At 38.1% G+C, this 19618-nt stretch overlaps 1 protein-coding gene across 2 annotated transcripts; it reads left to right on the forward strand.

Annotated features, from left to right (window-relative positions):
- The first annotated feature begins 295 nt into the window (after positions 1-295).
- On the forward strand, positions 296-18341 carry fwd (phosphatidylinositol 4-kinase beta fwd). Of its 2 annotated transcripts, XM_068283795.1 has the most exons (11): positions 296-777; positions 7966-9293; positions 12360-12471; positions 13293-13533; positions 13627-13794; positions 13871-16216; positions 16278-16396; positions 16461-16873; positions 16935-17023; positions 17091-17255; positions 17389-18341. In XM_068283795.1, the coding sequence occupies exons 2-11, from the start codon at positions 8167-8169 to the stop codon at positions 17574-17576; spliced, it is 4968 nt and encodes a 1655-aa protein (XP_068139896.1). In that variant the 5' UTR covers positions 296-777; positions 7966-8166; the 3' UTR covers positions 17577-18341. The 2 variants fall into 2 exon arrangements, with proteins under 2 accessions (XP_068139896.1, XP_068139897.1); XM_068283796.1 differs by lacking the exons at positions 296-777; positions 7966-9293 and adding an exon at positions 12057-12205.
- The last annotated feature ends 1277 nt before the right edge of the window (positions 18342-19618 follow it).

Here is a 19618-nt window from a genome sequence, read left to right on the forward strand (position 1 = left end):
CTGTCGGAGTTTTCGTGCGTTTTATTTTTTTTTTTTTTTTGTGGGTCGATGTGTGTAGTGCGTGTGTCTATTTGTGTACAGATTAATTAATTAATTAGCTTGCTATTGGAGAAGAAAATGCAAAAATATATATTGTGTTAAAGTAATGAGGCGTTTTTCATTCCGCACACACACACACACGCGCAATTTGCATGGGCGCGTCTCTTTTTTTTTTTGTGTGTGTGTGAGTCATTTGTATGTGTGTAGCTGTCGTCGCTCCCGCCCTGAAAATGGAAAACGCGCGCCTTGATTGAAACAAAAAGTAAACAGAAGTTATAAATTTTTACAGAAAAATGTTTAAACAAGAGTCTCAAAAGGAAAAGTTGCAACTTTTCGTAATGCAATGAGCAAAACTTTCACACGCATACATACATATGCATATGTATGAAAACATTCGTATTTACGCATACTATCAAAGCGAAACGAGATTTTTTTTTTTGCCAGTCGCCTAAGCATAATAGAAGAAGACGACAAAGGAGAATCCGACAAAGAGTGTAAATCGAAGTAACAATAAAAATGATACAAGGTGTCGACACCTACTATTTTCACGTGTAATAATAGTGATAATAAGAATGATCACAAAAATCGCATTTTTCAAAGCGACAACGCCGAGTGAAAGTGTTCAAATAAAAATTGACAAACTTGTCTTAATATATACATAATACACACATGTACATATTAAAAGTTGTGGATTACTTCAGAACAGAGTGCGATACCTGAGAAATACTCATCGATATGGTAAGTTCCACATAACGCAAAGTAACTCCTCTCTCTGGCGCCCATTGACTTTCATTTTTCAAACGAATGAATAAACAAATTCGAAAAATGCACAATTAAATTGCCAATTCAGACAAACAACCAAAATCCCTAAATGTCATTGATCTCGTTAAAAAAAAAAAAAACAATAGGAGTTTCCGGAAATGTATAGAGCAACAAAATTTAACTACATTAATATATAATCTTCAAGTGATTTCCTTCCAAATTGATCACTTGTTATATAATATGGAGCGGTCTTTGTATATGTGTATGTACATACATACATATGTATATTGAAATAGTTCTTTAAAGAACTTTGAATGTGACTCTCGTTCAACGATGTAAACACAAAACAATCAACAGCAGTAGCAGCCCCAACACACAAAGTTGCCCAATAATTTTGTTTTATGGAAAATGCAACAGTGTGATAAAGTCGCGTCGAAACCAGGGTCTGTAGACAATTAAATTGTCATTACTCTTTCAAATGGCCAGAGATATGAACAAAATGCCGTGACATAATGAAATAAGCCAAAACAACATTTTACAATGCATGCAGTTGTCTTCGCCTATTGCCGAATAACCAAACCGAAAATGGGCTAAGCTCTAGCTTTAGCCAAAGAGTTGGACAAGTGCCTGCGTCTAATGACATTCGAATGCAAGAGCCGAAGAGAGAAGTTGTCAAACGTTAAAACATACTACGCACATTTGAAGCAAAATACATACATATGTATATTTAATTCATTTGTGATGGTGATGCGAGATTGATGAAAATTTATGTACATATAGATGTACTTGTGTATGACGTATGTACATAAATATGTACCTGTTTTTGTTTGTATTGAGGCGGGGGGGGTTTATGGGAACAATTTCCAATAGAAGATCCGATCCGACTCGGATCACTAATCGCTGTTTGTCTGTGTTCAAGCGAAACTGTAAGAAACAAAAATAATAAAATAAAAAGCAAACTACTAGTAGCTCTATTTTTAAACACAAACTCAATTTTGCCATTCACTTTGTTCGTCTCTTTTGTGTTGTTTGTCTTGTGAGTTCGTTGGAAGCACCAGCAAGCGGAAATTAAAATTGATAAATAATTTATTGACAAACCCGAGTCCGAGATTGTCAGACTCTTTTAGAGTCGGTTGCGGGTGCGGGTACGGCTACGGGTTGGGCGTGATCATTTGAGGCATTCGCGGGCTGCTGGCTGCCGATAAGAAACGAGCGGACGCTCGCTTGAAGAATCAGATGCTACTGCTGCTATCTCAATTCAACTAAAGAAAGACCAGCAACCACACCAGTTAATGTTTTCAATTAGGGTGTATTAGCATACAAAGTACCATTTTAGTACCCCAAACTATAGTCTTAAATGCATTAATCTACTATATGAAGAACTTACTAGGTCCAAACAAAGTATATTTTCATATTTGATATACCAGTAAAGATAGAATTTATCCACAAGTTTCCGTATTAATAGGAACGAAGAAGTACAACAACTCATAGTTGAATTATTGCACTGATAATCCAACTTATTTGTTAGTTTTCCGTCACCAAAAAATAATCGACAAAACCAATCAAGCAATTCAACACAACTTTCTTTGTATACCTCTCTATCTCTCAACACCTAAAGGTAGCGGATCTGGTAATAGCAAACTGCAGAATGCGCAAAAAAGTGAAAGTGTCTGCCAACAGCGCCAACTTGCTTCTGCCTTTCATTCACAGCAGCTCTACGCGCTCCGTATGATTATGAAATCACTTGTGCTGTGCAGGTGTCAAACGTAAATTCCAGGAAGGCGGTGGGTGTTTGTGTGCACGTGAATGGTGGTGGGGGTGTGGTTGTGGATGTGGGTGTTCTTAAAACCAGTTATACAGCTTACACGTTTTTGTTAGATTTGGTTTATTCGAAGTCAAAATCAAATCATTGATTCAAATGTACTAATGTGTGGCAAGAGGAGCATGTTTTTTTTCTCAAACTTTCCAAGTCGATGCAACCTTTCATAACCCCGCTTCCTTCCTTAAGTTACTTATCTCGGCATCGCCCCAGCTGAATTCCAATCCTCTGACTTTGCCAAATCGTGCGTATCTTAAATACTCATATACAAACACATGTAATAAATAGTTTTCATCATTGCAAATTTTCGCAATTTTGGAGAGGCAACCCTTGTGGTTAAGTGATGTGGTTTTTTTTTTCATGTTTGTATGTATTAGTACAGAGTACGCCCACAAATTGAACTCATTTTTTTAAATTCATAAGACGACTGATATGACTTCTCTCTCTCTCTCCATCTGTTCTTCTGTCTGTCAGTTTCACTCTTCTAAATAAAGCATTTTCCAGTTTCAAAATCTATGTAAATCTGCTGCTGATAAGACTTATACTAAACAAAGTGGTTGAAGAAGATTGAGGGCGCGCTAAACAAAATCAGTGGCTCCTACATATGTCCATCTAGTGTTAAAGAGAGGAGAAGAAACCTACCTACCCAGCAATCACCTATGATTAGTCCTTTTTTGTAATGCAACAAAAGCAAAACACGCCGTCAAAATGATTATGCACTTTTTAGGTCTATATGATTTGCTGCTTGCTGATTTCGTTTGTAGGTACACCTATATACACCTATATACCTATATACAGCTTCGCTTTCTTTAAAATGGATATTTCAATCTTTACTGAAGCTTCATTACCGATTATACATAACATATTTTAAAACTTTACTGCGAATTTCTCTGCATTTACTGTGCATTAAAATGTAGCCAATTTTAGTTACCCACAACTTTGCAGTGCACTTTCAACCCCACGTTACACTCCACTCCATATTCAAATTATAATTAAACGAAATATTTGCTTATGATATTTCGAATTGGGTGCAACAATGACGCGGAGATAGCAAATAAAAGTGATCCATCTTGGTCTTCGAGTCTCTTCGTTTTATTAGCTTGACTTTCTCCTAAAAACAAAAATCAACGGAAAATATGAAAGCTTAACGTTTGGGTTTTCCCTGGGTCATTAATTGCCAATGCCCTGAAAAACCTATGCGCTGTATAGCATGTAGGTACACATGTTTTCCCAAGCCAAGCTGAAAATTTTAACAATGTAATTAGTGTGCCTGTCCTCATTGAGACAGGTTCGGGACTGTCTATCCGTCATTTGTCTGTCCAGCTAATATCACAATGAGTAGGTCATTGGTGGACCATTAGTCGTTAGTTAACTTTACGCATAACCCAAAGTTTACCTCAAACACGTACGATGAATATGAACTACCTAAAGTTCTAAAATCTGTTATGTTAATTTCATCAACGATTAGACAAATATATTTTGATTAAATTTAGTGGAGTTGACTTTAATATATGTTTAAAATCTAAGTACATTGTTGTGTAATTTCAGAGTAAGTTTTGGTCTAAATATAATGTGCGACTATGGCGAATGTAGCCAATTCGAAATCCGCACGTGGCGGCGTTGTTGTTATTTCCAGTTTACCTTAAACGTGAAGTGCTGTTAGTTGAACGCACTTCAACTTAGCCAGGGGACGTGTTTCTTGACTGAAAGTTCTACAATTAAAGTTATTCACAAGCAAACAAACATACATATGTATGTACATATATGTATGTGTAAATTTACGGGCGCAAACTTATAATGTTAGGTTCAACCGATTAGGCAAGGTTACACTTGCCCTAATGCAATGACCCTAATTAACAAATTTTGAACGGAGCTGTAACTAATAGCTTGCCGATGCTTTACTATTTTGAGTAAATTTATGTTTCTATTTTTCTTGAGAGCACTTTCTATTCTGTGTGTGTTTGTGTGATCAGTAACATCTTTATTATCGCTGTAATCAGTAAAGTCGATCAGTGAATTATTATTTAACTCGATTAGTGTGTGTGTGTGTGTGTGTCTCTGTGTATCTGCTTATGTATGTGTAATATAGAACTAAGCTTCCACTCGCCACTCTTCTCACCTGTTTTGGCAGCATATTGGATCTTGTCTGGTTGACCTTCATATTAAACAAGTTATGTTGGATCTTGTTGGCGATTTGAGAGTCTCAGAAGCGTTGCTGCCTACGTCTACGGGTGGAAGTTTAACGATCATCAACAGACTAGAATTTAGCTACGAATCAAAGCTTTGATACTCTATTGAACCACGTCCCTTTTAAAATTAGAACAATTTATTACATACAAGAATTAATAAAAAAAATGTATTCTTCAGTGGCAAAAGCGATTTCAACTGCAACTGAACGTTACTGTATAAATGTTAATCATTTTATGTAATTAGGTACATATGTATGTATTTTTGAATGAATATGCATGTGACCTAACCTGAACGTGAAAGTGTTAAAGCGGGTCGAATATCTTTGAATAGTTTTGTTTGGTCATAGCTTGGTCATAATGGATGATGACTGCTGTTTACAGTTATTTAACATTCAAAAATTTAACACAGTTGGCGTATGTTAATTAGCCCTATTATGTGGCGATTGTGAGGCTAAACAAAAATTCGCATTGCCTTCGGTCCAACACCAACGAGTTTATGGAATGTTGGGGATGGCGTATATAAGAACTTCCAAGCGGTGTTTTTTTTTTTTTTTTCTTCGAGTTGCCTTCCGATTTGTAACTGAAACCTAGATATACCAGCAAGTATTTCTTAAAAATCTAGAGTGTTAAATTTCTGATTTTTGTGGGCTGCAGTTGGGGTTCCTAAAATTTAACACACAACCAAACAAACTTAAAGTTAGGAGAGATTATTGGATTGAATTTATTTGTCGGGCTTAAACCTAGCAGCTGTTTCGTTCATCAAAATATTAAAGTCGCAAATGTCAGCATCACCGATGAAATATACATAAACCTACACTAGGCGCCACATGGCTATAGATTTACTTACGTCAGACTTGAATGTAACTTAAAGAAAGGGAACTGCAGACGCAGAGAACTAAAGCCAGAAAGGAGATGTACGCATGCTTTTGAAATGACATTCTCATCCTGCACCTCCTCGAGGGGATCTCTTGCCGAAGTAAATTATATAGAATACAAAATATGAAATACATTACAATGCAGTGCCTTGAAAGCGCTGAGCTCGTGTAGTGGATGAATTAGTATACTGCCAACCGCAGCAGCAGAAAAGCAATTCCTTCTTTCCGCCAATATCACTATTATTTCTAGTTTTGAAAATTTTGTAATTTACAGTAGAATCCGGTTATATTGACGCTCAAGGGACCGACGATTTTCTGCGTTATATCCAGAAGACCTACTAACCGGAGGTCCTTTCATATTAGTTTGTATTGGTAGCCACCAATTACTCATCGAACATTAGTCTCCATAAACGGACTGATGTTGTAAGCAGAGTCGTTATAACCGGACTCTATTGTATTTGGTATGCAGAAATAATGCAAAAGATAAAAACCCATGTCTCCACGTGCAATAGCTAGCTTCAAACTTAACTTTAAAATGTAGATTTTTAATCACATTGGCGTGAGTTCAGAATTGGTTACCTTGACACCAGTTGTGTACGAAAGCCGTGGTAAAAAATTGTCAACTGCATAAAAAAAATTTAATTACAAATCAACATTGCATCAGGAAAAAGAATTAAATCGTGTAAAATTTTAAAATGAATTAAGAGCCAAAAGTTTGCTCGCTGCGATGCACTTAACAGATAACAAAATGCATTTCAGTCAGTCCGACCGGTTGATTAAGCTTAAGCATTGCTTGCAGCTGTAGAAGCAGCTAACTGGCTGGTGCACCCGTCAAGAGGTTAATAGAGGGGAACTTAGGTGGCAAACAAAGTAACCAATACAAACATCTATGAGGCACTTGCGCAAGTGCAAACCTCAGCTGTAAAAGCTTGGGAAAAGGCCGACCAAAAAACGACATACTTAAGAGAGAGAGAGAGACAAATATCGCATAGTACCATAGTCATTAGCAAATCTGTGGAAAATTTAACTTCTGCAGAAGATAACTACATAGATACATACATACATACATACATATGTACTTAAATATATCATCGCCTGTTTTTCTTCATACAAACTCCAGCAAAAAGTTATAGTTTTTAGAACTCTTTCTTATTTGTCTTGCATTTTGTATCAATCACTCTTTTTTGATGGAACAGCATTGCTCTAATACTGAGACTCCCAAACCACGAACTATTTCCGAGTAAAGAACTTGTTTATGTGGGAGGTGTGTGTTAACAAAACCACCGAAATTGTGAACACACATTGTATACAAGAAGACAAATTTGCAAAGCCTCGACGATTAGTTCTAGTGTTTAGTTCCCGTTTGTGAAGCTTCTTTCTTTTATTATTAACTGAAACACGGCACATGTCTTATATCCTAAAACCACTAAAAAATTAACGGTACTTAAAAAAAATGGGTTAACCCACACGGAAATAATAATATTTTCATCTTTGTATCTTGGAATGTGAGGAAGGGGGACGTTACATACATACATATGTACAGTTGTATATATGTATGTATGTATATCTATTTTTTCCTTTGCAAAAGACTGTAATGCCGAACACAAATCAACTCGGCTGTTTATGATGATCAAGAACATCTATGTATTTAAACTCTGTTGTGACGGAAACATCTTTGTCAATTTGTCTCTTTTAAATCCGATTTACAAAAACTCTGCAAGCCGATAGATTTTGATAATTAATATTTGTGGGCCAAATTGGATTGCGATAGTTTAAACGTAAATAAATCATACGTATGTATTGTTGCTTTTAGTGCAAAATCAAAGAGAGGGTATAAAGCAGTCGTTCGAGCTGGTCTTAATACATACATATTTATTCATTCTTTCATTTTTTATTTCAATTTGTTGACACTGTTGTCTAGTACTGCTACAGAAATACATAATAAATACATGAATATGTACTACGTAATGTGTATGTATGTACATACATACATATGTATGCTTGTTTGTATCTTTTATCTTAATAACTTTTCATGGTCACTTAAACGATTCAAGTTGGCGCGTTTTGCTATATTTATTAAATTTCTTCATTTGGCCGATTTATTTTTATGAATTTGCCGTCATTGATTCTCGTTTACTTGTATGCCAGAAGAAATGACATGCCAGGGCTGAACAAACTCCTTATATTTTCCGTATGGGAGAGGGGGGGTAAAAAAATAATAAATTATCATGAGTAATTTTTGTATCCTATCTAATAAAATTTTTGTTGTTTTTTCTTTTAGCAACATGTCAACCATAAAGCCAAAGCCAAATGGGTTAAATGACCTGACTCAATCAGAATAGAAATGGAACTCAAGGTTGTGCCTCACTATCATCATCTGATTCGATTAGTAAAGGAACTGCAATTAAGAGACTGAAATTCTAGCTGGCTGACCTTTCCTCTGTTTTCGTCTGCTCTCATTATCAACAAAAAACGTATCAAAATGAACTCAGTTATTTCAGCTTTTAAGCCTAAAAACAAAACCAGCTCTGGAAATCCATCCAACCCCCAGTCGGTTTCATCTGCAGCTTTACCCACAGCCAGCCCCTCCTCGATCAGCGTTGGCATGGGAGCTGTCACGAAAAAGAAGCTGGTAGCACAGGATAATGGCTATCAATACTTACGTCACATCCGCGAGATCGAAACAGCTAATAAACTGCTTTCACCTGTTGTGGCAACGGCTGCTGTGGCAGACGATGGTAGCTCTTGTGCATCCTCTGCGACTGAGACGGGTATACTCAATCTTCTTCGTCCAGCCCATGGAGTTAATAATGGAGCTCCTGCTCCCGATGCCGTTGCGACAGCAGCTGCCGCTGGTGTTGATGTGGTTGATCATTGTAAGCCGGCCACGGTACGTCTGTCCGACTTCAATATGAATGGCAATACAAAGAACGGAAATGGTCTGATCATTGGTCTGGGTGAGAATGGGAACTGCTTGGATTTGGTTGAAAATTGGACCGAGGATGACATATCCGAACACTCAGGATCGGCTGCCTGCACTAGCACTAGCAGCTCTAGTGAACAAAGCAACAGCACTGTCCTTCACAGTCCAACAGCCGCAACAGCGACTTCACCACCATCACCACCTGCCCCACAATCATCAGCACACAGTCCAAGCCTAAGCTTGCTCTCGACTAATACTCTTTCCTCACTAGGATCATTAGATGCCCCCTCACATAGCCATTCTCAATCTGAGCCACAATCGAGTGAAAATGGCACGCCGCTGGCCTCGCCTGAAATGCTGACGCGCCACCACGCCGCCGTCGATAGAGATTACATACCCGCCTTTCTCATGGCTGCGCCTGTCACATTGCCACTCAGTAATAGCAGTGGTGCGAGCATTCTGCCAACCACCGTCAATTCAGCAGCCACCACGCCAAAGCACTTGCGCTACTCGAAGCCACGTCTAAGTCTAAGTCGGGTAGGGACCAACAGCAACCATCAATCTATGCCTTCAGTGCACGGACGGCCCAACCTCAGCGTAGCCGGTGGTGAAGCGATCACTTCTAATGGAGCCAATCCGCCCAAACGCATTTCAACACACCAAAGAAACTTAAGTCTGGATTTCAGGTAAGTCATTGCAGCTGTCTGACCGTATATCATATAACATATGTATATGCTTGGGAAAGATTGCTATTAAGGGATCTATAAATAAATTTATTTTGCCTTTCCAATTATTAAAATTTTGTACATATTTTTTCATTCTACATACTTGTATGTGGAATCAAAATCGATCAAATACGTACGTACATCGTGTTATATTCTAAATTTTTACTATTTGTTGCGTGCATACATACACGTGCGTTAGATGAGTATATTATACATACATATGTACCTATGTATATGTAAAAATTTCCACTAAACCATGAAAACCTGCACTTGACTTGTGCAGATTCATGAATGGTGGTTTGCTTATGACGTGGTGGAAATAGCAGAAATGTGTGCCACACTCTTCCTTCCTATGTACATGCACATTTACATTCATACATATGTATGAAAAGATGTAAACAAAGAATCAACAGCAACTTCGAAACGACCTAAGACAGTGACACTGCCCATTTGTTGGAGTTACAAACAGATTGAGGGTTGAGGGTAATGCTTTAGTTTATACCCTAGTTTCTACGTTCTCTGCATGGTAGCATCGTATTGAGGAGCGATCCCAGAATTGCTTTGCAATGTTTATACTATGTACAACGTCTTTTGTGTTTCTTAATAGATTCATCCAACTAGAGAAATAAGTTTCATAAAACAGAAGACATTTATGCTCAATCGACTGATTTCCTTAATGCTCAAACACAAAAGCAAAAAAAAGCCACAAAATGTGAAAAAACAGACAATGTTTGCATACCACCATATGCAAATGTGTCTGTGATCAAATATCGCAACAGTTCTCTCTCTGTATTTCCCTGTTTTACCCGAATATGAAAACACAATTCAATGACAAAGTTGTCAGATATTGACAAAATGTTTACATATGTACATATGTGCGAAACAAATAAATACAAAAAAATAGCGAAATTGTAAACTGGTTTACTAAATACTATGTAGTACATACATCCACATACATACATATGTATGTATATGTAAGTACGTATACGTACTGCAAGCACGCCTGTGTTTGTCTCTGCTATATCCTTTGCTTTGCTCTCTTTGTTGTGAGTGTGTATCCTGTTAATAATGTGCCACACCCTGCGCAATAACACTTGTGTGCGTGCGCCGCCGGCAGCTACATAGCTCGTTCTTTGAAATACACCCGACCCCACTCTGGGGTGTCGTGGCATAGGTAGGAAAATGAATTTCCCTCATCCCGCCTGTGTATATATACATACTTACAAATACACATACATTACATTTATTTTATTAAGAGTTAAATGGTATATTGCTCCATATCTCATAGCTGTTTCATTTTTGTAGGTCCAATCCCCAAGTGGTTCCAAGACTTTTAATGATAGTTCTGGGCAGTGAGTTTATACTTGATAATCACTTGCATGATAGGGAAGAGATGCAGGTGGGGTGTGTAGAAAATATCAAATAATTGAACTCGAGGATGCCTATTTTAAGCGAACGATGCAGTGTATTGTTTTGAAGATATAGACCCAAGACCAAAACTTGAATATACTGTATAGACATCCGATACGAACACAGATGATGAATTTCCATTCATTAAAAGATCCATTTTGGACCACTATACATATATATGTATAATATAATTATATAGAACTGTTAACTAATCAGAGGCTCAGATTTATGGAATACGACGACCTTCAATTGTGGATACGCGGTTTCAGTAATTACGTAAAATGAATGCGAGACGTGATGAGCTGCTGAGTGTGAAGATTGAACAGGCTGTCGCATTATAAAGTCAAACACAATCAAGTTGATGTCAATGCGGGTATGTAGAATGCGGCGGGTGCAACCGCAACAAATAAATGCAAATGCGTATATAATTGACACAACGACAACAAAGACATCCAATATGCTGGTTTGGTATGTCGGGAATGTGCTCTGAACAACAACAACAACGCCAAAATAAACTACAGCAACAATCATTAGAGTACCTTGCTGTTGATCTTTACAACAATGATACCATACAAACTGATATCACGATCTGTTAGCAGCACTTCAATGTACAAATATAACGCCCCCATAATTATAGCTTTAATATATGTACATAGTATGTATGTACATATATACATTTATACTTATTATGCCTATAATAAGTAAGTTGGGGTACTAAGTCCATTTGTTACAGTGGCAGGATAAGGCGTTGGTGAACTATTCAAAAAAAGGTAGTTTTTATGACCTACAGTGACACCCACACCTTTCATGGTTACGTCAAAGGCGGCACCTACGAACATAACGGTTTTGATTCAGATGGGTACACTCGCAGTCTGTGATGATTAAATATTTATATGTATGTATATGTGCAAATATAATAACACAAGAGGTGGGAAAATTCTATTTTATTTACAAATCTCAAATGGAATAGTTCAAATGTATTTCATGATTGGTGCCTCTAAGAAAAGTATTACGAATAATTTTGGAAGATAAGGCAAGCAACTTAATCATTTGAGTTTCTGCAGGGCCGCTGATGCCCCTTGGCTTCGGGCGACCAAGATTGTAAATCCGCCACTGGACTATCTGAGCATTTTAGCTTCTCTTTTAAACTATAAAACATCGGAGCTTTCTCTTTTCAACTTTGGAACAGCTGAGCTTTTGCACAGTGATGCCACCTGGTTTGTTTTTGGTTTTTTTCTCCCTTATTCCTCATTTGTTTCGAAATATGTGAGTGTGTGATTGTGTGTGTCTCTTTATTTTTCTTGATTTTTTTTTTTTTGTGTTCACGCGCATTGTGTTTTGGTGGAATGCTAATTTAATTTAAAGGGCATCGCATCGGTTGTACCGTCTACGGATAGTGAATTCTTTTGCACAGATTGTGATTCACTACGGCGTATAAAGTGATAATTATCGAAAAATCAGCTGTGAGAAGACATATTGTTTGTTTTTGGACTAGAAAAGATAAACATTGCTTGATGACAAATCGACAGCAGTTGCATTGATTTTTCTGCATTACTAATTACTGCTACACGTACAAATAACTAAAGTCGTACCACACATTTTTTTTATTTGCTACAGATCTATGGGCATATTGCTGCCACCTGTGTCACAGGTGACAAATACACGCATCAATCACACCCAGCATCATCGAAATCGGAGTCTCGACAGCGCTTTGCAACGAATACCAGAGGTGAGTAAAATATCCCCACATTCCCCTTATCCGATCCGATGGCAATCAGCTTGCACAGAGACAAATATTCAAATATGTATGTATGTATGGATGTATACAGACACCATATAGAACTGAAAAAGATGACCCGACGAAGTGCAAATACACTTACTCGCGATTGTCTAGTATGCATGTGGAACTGTTATCGTCTTAGCACACACACACATCCATAGCTACTTATTAAACCCGGATTGAAAAGTACTCTATGGTTAAAGGGACGAAACCCTTAGGTCCTGGTTAACGGATTTTCAGGAAGCAATTGTGAAGTTTTCATGTACATACATACATATGTACATATGCACAAACCTCTATGAATTTTTCTTTCATTATCTTGTAAGTGTGTGTGTGTGTGTTTATTTATATTTTTATCGCTTCTTGGCATTGTTATTCACATTTTGCACTTAGTTTTGCGCTAAATATTTGTGTACGTTTCTGGTTATCAAGAAAAGGCACTGAAAAGCAACAAAGAGGAGAGCGAGCAATAGGGTAGAAAAGATTTACATGTCATAACAGTTTTAACCAGCACAACACGCTCCCTTTCTCTATATGCCTACATATGTACATGTGTAGGTATGTACGCTCATATGTACATCCTTACGTACATACATACATACATATGTACATATGTGTATTGGTATCTCTTTTCCATACTACTTAGTACGGGCTCATTCGGTTTGCTGTCGACCCTAGGTCTTTTTGTCAACATTTCCAAAAGTACATGTGTACATACACACATACATATGTATGTGTCTACATTTTATATTTTTCCCTTGTCTGTACAGGTTGAAGTTTCTTCGCCCAATGCAGAGAGCGAGAATACATTCTGCTCTCCATCGTCGATACTTGGCACAAACATGTGCTCAAAGATTGTAACCACAGCAGCCAGTGTAACATCAGCTCTGTCAACATCACCCACGCCAGCACTAACGTCCATAGCGACCACAATGCCAATCGGCGTTAAGGTCAACCCTGTGCAGAAAGTGCAATCCGTCGCCTGCTCCAATTCTAGGCCGAGTGTAGTTGGTAAGCACAATTTCTTTATAGAAACATGTTTCCCGACGTATGTACATACATATGTACATATGTAAGTATCTGATTTTGTATTTTATCTTTCAGTTGAATCATGTCCGACTCTGCGTTTACGACCAAAATCTAGTGAAGCGGCTGCTCAGGAGATAATTGTTGGTAGCGGTGGCAGCGGGAGCAGTAGCAACAACAGTTGCAGTAGCAGTGGCAGCAGTAAGAAACGGGAGGATCTCACTAGTCTTGGATCGGATGACTCAGGTAGCTTTGTATTAGTTGTAATCATGTGATACACTCAATCACATATTTTTTTCTCCCTATCCTTCCCTTATAACAGGCATCATCTGTGGCTCGGAATCGGACCAATTATCACTGAACCGCATATGCCACTCACATGAATCGTTGGATTCGGGTGAAATGGACACCGATGCGGTGGTACCTGATGCTGACGCCGATGCCCAAGAAGAATGTATTGATATTATGGACTCCGCATCTTTGGACGAAGAGTATAATGCCATAATGCAGACAACAGAACATATTTGTTGCTATCACCTGCAAACACAATCAAATGACATCGATTGTCGCACTCTGCGTCCAACACGAAAACAAAAACATCAGAAATTAGAGAAGGAACAGCAGCACAAAGAAGATGTGGATGATCGAACGCGTTATCGCGTAATGAATATGTCTCAGGCAGCTATCAACATGGAGATGGGCTCGGCTCCCAATGAAATTGAGCCAGTAATGGATAATGAGGTGTCACCGCAAGCAACAATTAATGCCACACCCACGCCCACAGAGACCACTAACAAGAATGATCAAGTTTTATTTAAGAACTTTTTTGGGGCCACCAAAAATGCAATTTTCCGAACAGCTCAAAGCATCATAGAAAATCATGAAAAAAAAAATGCAGCTAAACAGAAAAGCGGAGAAGATACTACTGCTAGTACACCCATCTCTTCAAACTCCACACCAGGCGCTGCTGCAACAGCCAGTTGCAACGTTCAATCTCAGGATCAGGTTAAGTCACCAACGGATATATCCAAAAAGAAAGAGTTCTTCAGTCTGCTTACATCCAATTCAAGCAAAAAACAAGCTGCTGCTGCAGCAGCCGCAGCAGAAGCCGCAGTGGCAGCTGAAGCTGCAACGGTAGCCCATCCTGATTTATCTGGGGCCAAGTTAAAAGAGCGGACTCTCAACTTGCGCCTTCCTGGATCGATAGTGGATAGTGATTTAGCCGCTAATGGCAACATTGCTAGCGAAATGGCTTTGTTAGCAAAAAGCTCTTCCATTAACTCCCTAAACAAACTAAAGGTGCCTGTACCGGGTGTAGTTAAGTATTTTATAAGCGAACGGTCTCCAATTTCTGACGCACAGCAAAAGCCAGAAAAGGGACCATCAGGTCTACTGCGTTTCTTTGAGTCTCCCGTTTTCAACATTCATTTTGCTGTTCATTATCTTTTCTACTCCAAAGAGCCGGGTGTTCTCAGTTTTATTGGCAATAAGATTTTTAGCTTTCCTGACCAAGAGGTTGACCTTTATATACCTCAGTTAATTGTCATGTACATACAAATGGATGAATTAGCAGAAGTTTTGGATCCCTATTTGACGATACGTTGTCGTAAATCAGTTGATTTCTCGCTGAAGTGCTTATGGCTGCTTGAAGCCTACAACTATAATCAAGAAGATCATCTGGTGCCTAGTGCTGGCATGCGTAAATCCAAACTAGCGCTAATGAAGGAAATCTTTTCAAAAAAAGAGCAAAAACAGCAGGCCAAATCGTCTGTTGCATTAATCAAAAAAACGCACCACCGTTCCCAGTCGGATGCTACAGTTCTTATGGCTGACTCCCGTCTTCCTCCCTCCATATCTCATCGCCTTTACCAACAGCCGCCCTTTACTACACAAACCCTTCACCACACAAACACACCTGCAAAGCTGTGTCTTGGAGATATCACCTCCGGCCGCGCATTTGACAATGGCTGCACTTGCTTTGAGTCGGTGCGCGGGCAGGTAAATGGTTTGCTCGGTCAGCGTACATTGTGCAGTTGCGGAGCTCCCAAAGCAGCCCCACAAAAGGAATTTATGCGTTCTCTTATGAATGTTGGAAAAAATCTTACTTCGTTAACATCCAAGGCTGAAAAAACATCGGCGTTGCGCATGTTCCTCAACCTGATTAACAAAAATCTGCCTGCCCGTGTTTGGCTGCCACTCTATTCGGACATTCCACACCATGTGGTTCGCATCACCGAGGAGAAGACTGCAGTGCTCAATTCTAAAGATAAGACGCCTTACATCATCTATGTAGAGGTTGTTGAGGTGCCAGACATCTACACCTCACCGCTAATACCCAAAATGATGCCTTCGCTAAGACATACTAAGAGCGAGGAGCACTTAGACGGATCCTGTCTCAACACACAACATAATATGAGTTGCAGTCGGACGTCAAGCTGTAGCAGCAGTCACCAAGGATCGAGCTGCCGAAGAAAACGTGGAGGTGACGAGAGCGGAGGAGGATTTGGTGACTCTCTTTCTGCTTTGGGTGGCCCGCAGTTACATGAAGATGATGTGTGGTCGCAAGAAGATGATGAAATTACAGCTCAATACTTAAACTTGCGCAAGATAAGTGAGCGCGATGCTGTTTCCCAAATGTCATTGGATTCTTGCGACTCACGAGATCAAGGTATAGTAGCCTAAACCAGTAAAATCAGGTTGCAATTTCACTCTATTTTTTATTTGAATAGGTCCACCCATTGTCTTTAACATTGGCGACGTACGCACGCGTCATTGCAATAATTTGAACTGCGAAAATACCAAGTCCTTTAGTAACGATCCGGAAGATCCTTCAGCAGCAGCTCTAAAGGTAAGTACTGTAATGATTTATTAGAAACACATTATTGTTAATTAACGATCAAATTTATTTATAGGAGCCTTGGCATGAAAAGGAAAAACTGATTCGCGAGTCCTCACCATATGGTCATCTTTCCAATTGGCGCTTGCTTTCTGCTATTGTGAAGTGTGGCGACGATTTGCGGCAGGAGCTAATGGCCACCCAGTTGTTGCAGATGTTCAAAATCATTTGGCAGGAGGAGCATGTAGACCTATGGGTGCGGCCGTATAAAATAGTTTGTCTTTCGAACGATAGCGGCCTAATTGAGCCCATACTTAATACTGTATCCCTACATCAAATCAAGAAGAACTCGAACAAATCCTTGCGAGATTACTTTATCGACGAATATGGTCCGGTAACAGGGGAGAGGTTTTGCCTGGCGCAAAAGAATTTTGTGCAGAGCTGTGCTGCTTATTGCCTTATTTCATATTTGCTACAGGTCAAGGATAGGTAGGACTACATTTGTGTTTATATTTGCATTAATAATTCAATTGCTGTAATATATTCTTAGGCATAATGGTAACATACTTTTCCACTCTGATGGTCACATAATACACATAGATTTTGGCTTTATTCTGAGCATATCTCCAAAGAATTTGGGTAGGTAATTCCTACTACTCAAAAGGGAAATAAATTTACGTATGTATATTCTATTTTTGTTACGCAGGTTTTGAACAGTCGCCGTTCAAGCTTACACACGAATTTGTGGATGTGATGGGTGGCACCAGTTCCGAGCATTGGCGTGAGTTCAACCGACTGCTTTTAGTAGGTATGATGTCCGCCCGCAAGCACATGGATCGTATTATCAACTTTGTGGAAATTATGCGCAGCAGTAAGTTTTATAAGTGTTTTGAAAAAAAACGCACAAGATAACTCATATTACGCCATCTATATTATATTACTTATAAATTACCTTAGAATCCACTGTAAACTAACAAATACTTAATGTTTTGTTTCTACTCTAGATGCTCACTTACCGTGCTTTAAAAATGGATGTTCCGGTACCGTTCAGAATCTCCGAAAGCGCTTTCATATGAATTTAACTGAACAAGAAATGGAACGCAAGGTTGAGCAGCTTGTCCAGGACTCGCTAAAGAGTCTGTCAACCAAACTGTACGATGGTTATCAGTACTACACGAATGGCATATTGTGAGAACGGTTTTTTATGAAAATCTAATACAACGCGCAGACGCGAATTAATGTAATATAGGAAAAAGAAATAATGCCAAGCTGATAAACCAAACCTATGGACTGACTTTTTGTTTAAATGAAATAGTAATGTAAATTTTTAAGGTGTAGCACATCGGCAAACCAAGTGATGAAGGAAAAGAACTATGGAGGAAATCGAATTGTACCAAACCAAACCATTGTTAATGTAGCCTAAAAATATCATAGTTCGTTGTGCGTTGTCCGTTTTGCGTGTTTGCAACGTTGTTTAGCTTTTAAGTATAAATGTAAAATGTATAGACTGTATTTTTAGTTCGTCTGAATGAAAATGGGATGGTATAGGTCGTGTTTAATGTCGGTCTGCCATTGCATTTAGCAATCCAATCAACGACATGTAAATAATATGTATATCGGAAATATCTATTAACACCAAACGTAAAAATATTTACATCCTCTCGTCATTTCCTCTACATTTTTTACTTTCGCAATTTATTTGTAAAATTTACAGTAACATTCTTGTAAGGATATCAACTAATCTTATAAATTATTACATTGTATATGGCTTAGCAACAAGAAAAACATGCTAATCTACACATAAAGCAAATTATATAAATACTTACGTAATATGCACGAAAAGTTTAGCTACAAGTATTTGAAAAATGTAAATGCATTTTTCTACAAATTATTTAAGTAATGCAATTCAAATCTATAAAAAAAAAATACAAAATAAAAAATTAGTGTAATATCCATGGATTGCATTTGGATTATATAATGACAAAGGACTCTTAGGATATTCGCTATTGCAAAGTGGAAGAGGTTTATCTCCAAAGAAGTACCTTATACCATATTTACATTAAACTCCCCAAAAAAATGGATAAAAACCACAAAATCATTGGAATATCGGATCTCCGCAGGACCATCGAGATGTCTTTTGCACCAAATATAGTCCTTGATGATTGAAATTTTATGACATTACTTTCAACAGGTTCCATGAAAGGACTCGCGAGATATTGGCTATTTTCTCTCGAACAGCAAAGTCTAAATCTCTGCTTTCCGAAGGTATATTTTTATTTTGAAAAAGCAAGATACGTACATCATGTTGAAATTCATTAATATCTTAGACATTACTTTCAACAGGTTCCATGAAAGGACTCGCAAGATATTGGCTATTTTCTCTCGAACAGCAAAGTCTTTAAATCTCTGCTTTCCGAAGGTATATTTTTATTTTGAAGAAGCAAGATACGTACATCATGTTAAAATTGATTAATATCTTAGTTTTTAGCTCTAAGATCCACAAATCCTGACGCAGGACGAAAGGAGTGAAGCGTTTATGATGTATTTGACGGTCTTTATTGATTTGGCATCAAAAAAAGTTGAGGTCATTTTAGGAAGCAGGACATGAAATATTTCGAAAAGGTCTTCTTCAAGTCTTCGAAGGACGTTGGTGATGTCAATCGACGAGAACAGATAAGAACTCAATTTGAACATTGAATCTATACATAGGATATATAAATCGTCTATAAAATTAGCGACCTATGTGCATTTTTCTGTTTTTCGGACTGGAATTTTTTAAGTTCCAAATTGAACCAAGTACCAAATTGAACCAAGCGGCCAAAAATGTGTAAAAAATAGAAAAAAAATGTCTTAGCTCTTCGTGGGACTATCGAAGTGTCCTTTGATCCAAAGATAGTCCCTGATAAATAGAGCTTCATGATAGTACTTTCCCTCTGATCCTTCAAAGGACTCACGATATATTGGCAATTTTTTCTCATACAAAAAAAATCCCGGCTTGGCTAAAGACACTGTAGGATCTGTTAGTGTCAATTGAGGACCACAATCTGACAAACGGACAATATATTCGTCTTTGAAATGACTGAATTTTAGACATTATTGTGTAAAAATTAAAAAAGTTTGAGCAATATTTTCAGAAGGTTAGTAAAATTACTTGAATTCAGATCGATAGTTTTTATTCTCTAGAAGCAAATCCGAAGGACATTCCAGTATTCGATGATGTTCAATGATGTTGAT

The sequence above is a fragment of the Drosophila tropicalis genome, unplaced genomic scaffold (assembly GCF_018151085.1).
Source record: "Drosophila tropicalis isolate 14030-0801.00 unplaced genomic scaffold, ASM1815108v1 contig_169, whole genome shotgun sequence".
In the NCBI taxonomy this organism is placed as follows: Eukaryota; Metazoa; Arthropoda; class Insecta; order Diptera; family Drosophilidae; genus Drosophila; species Drosophila tropicalis.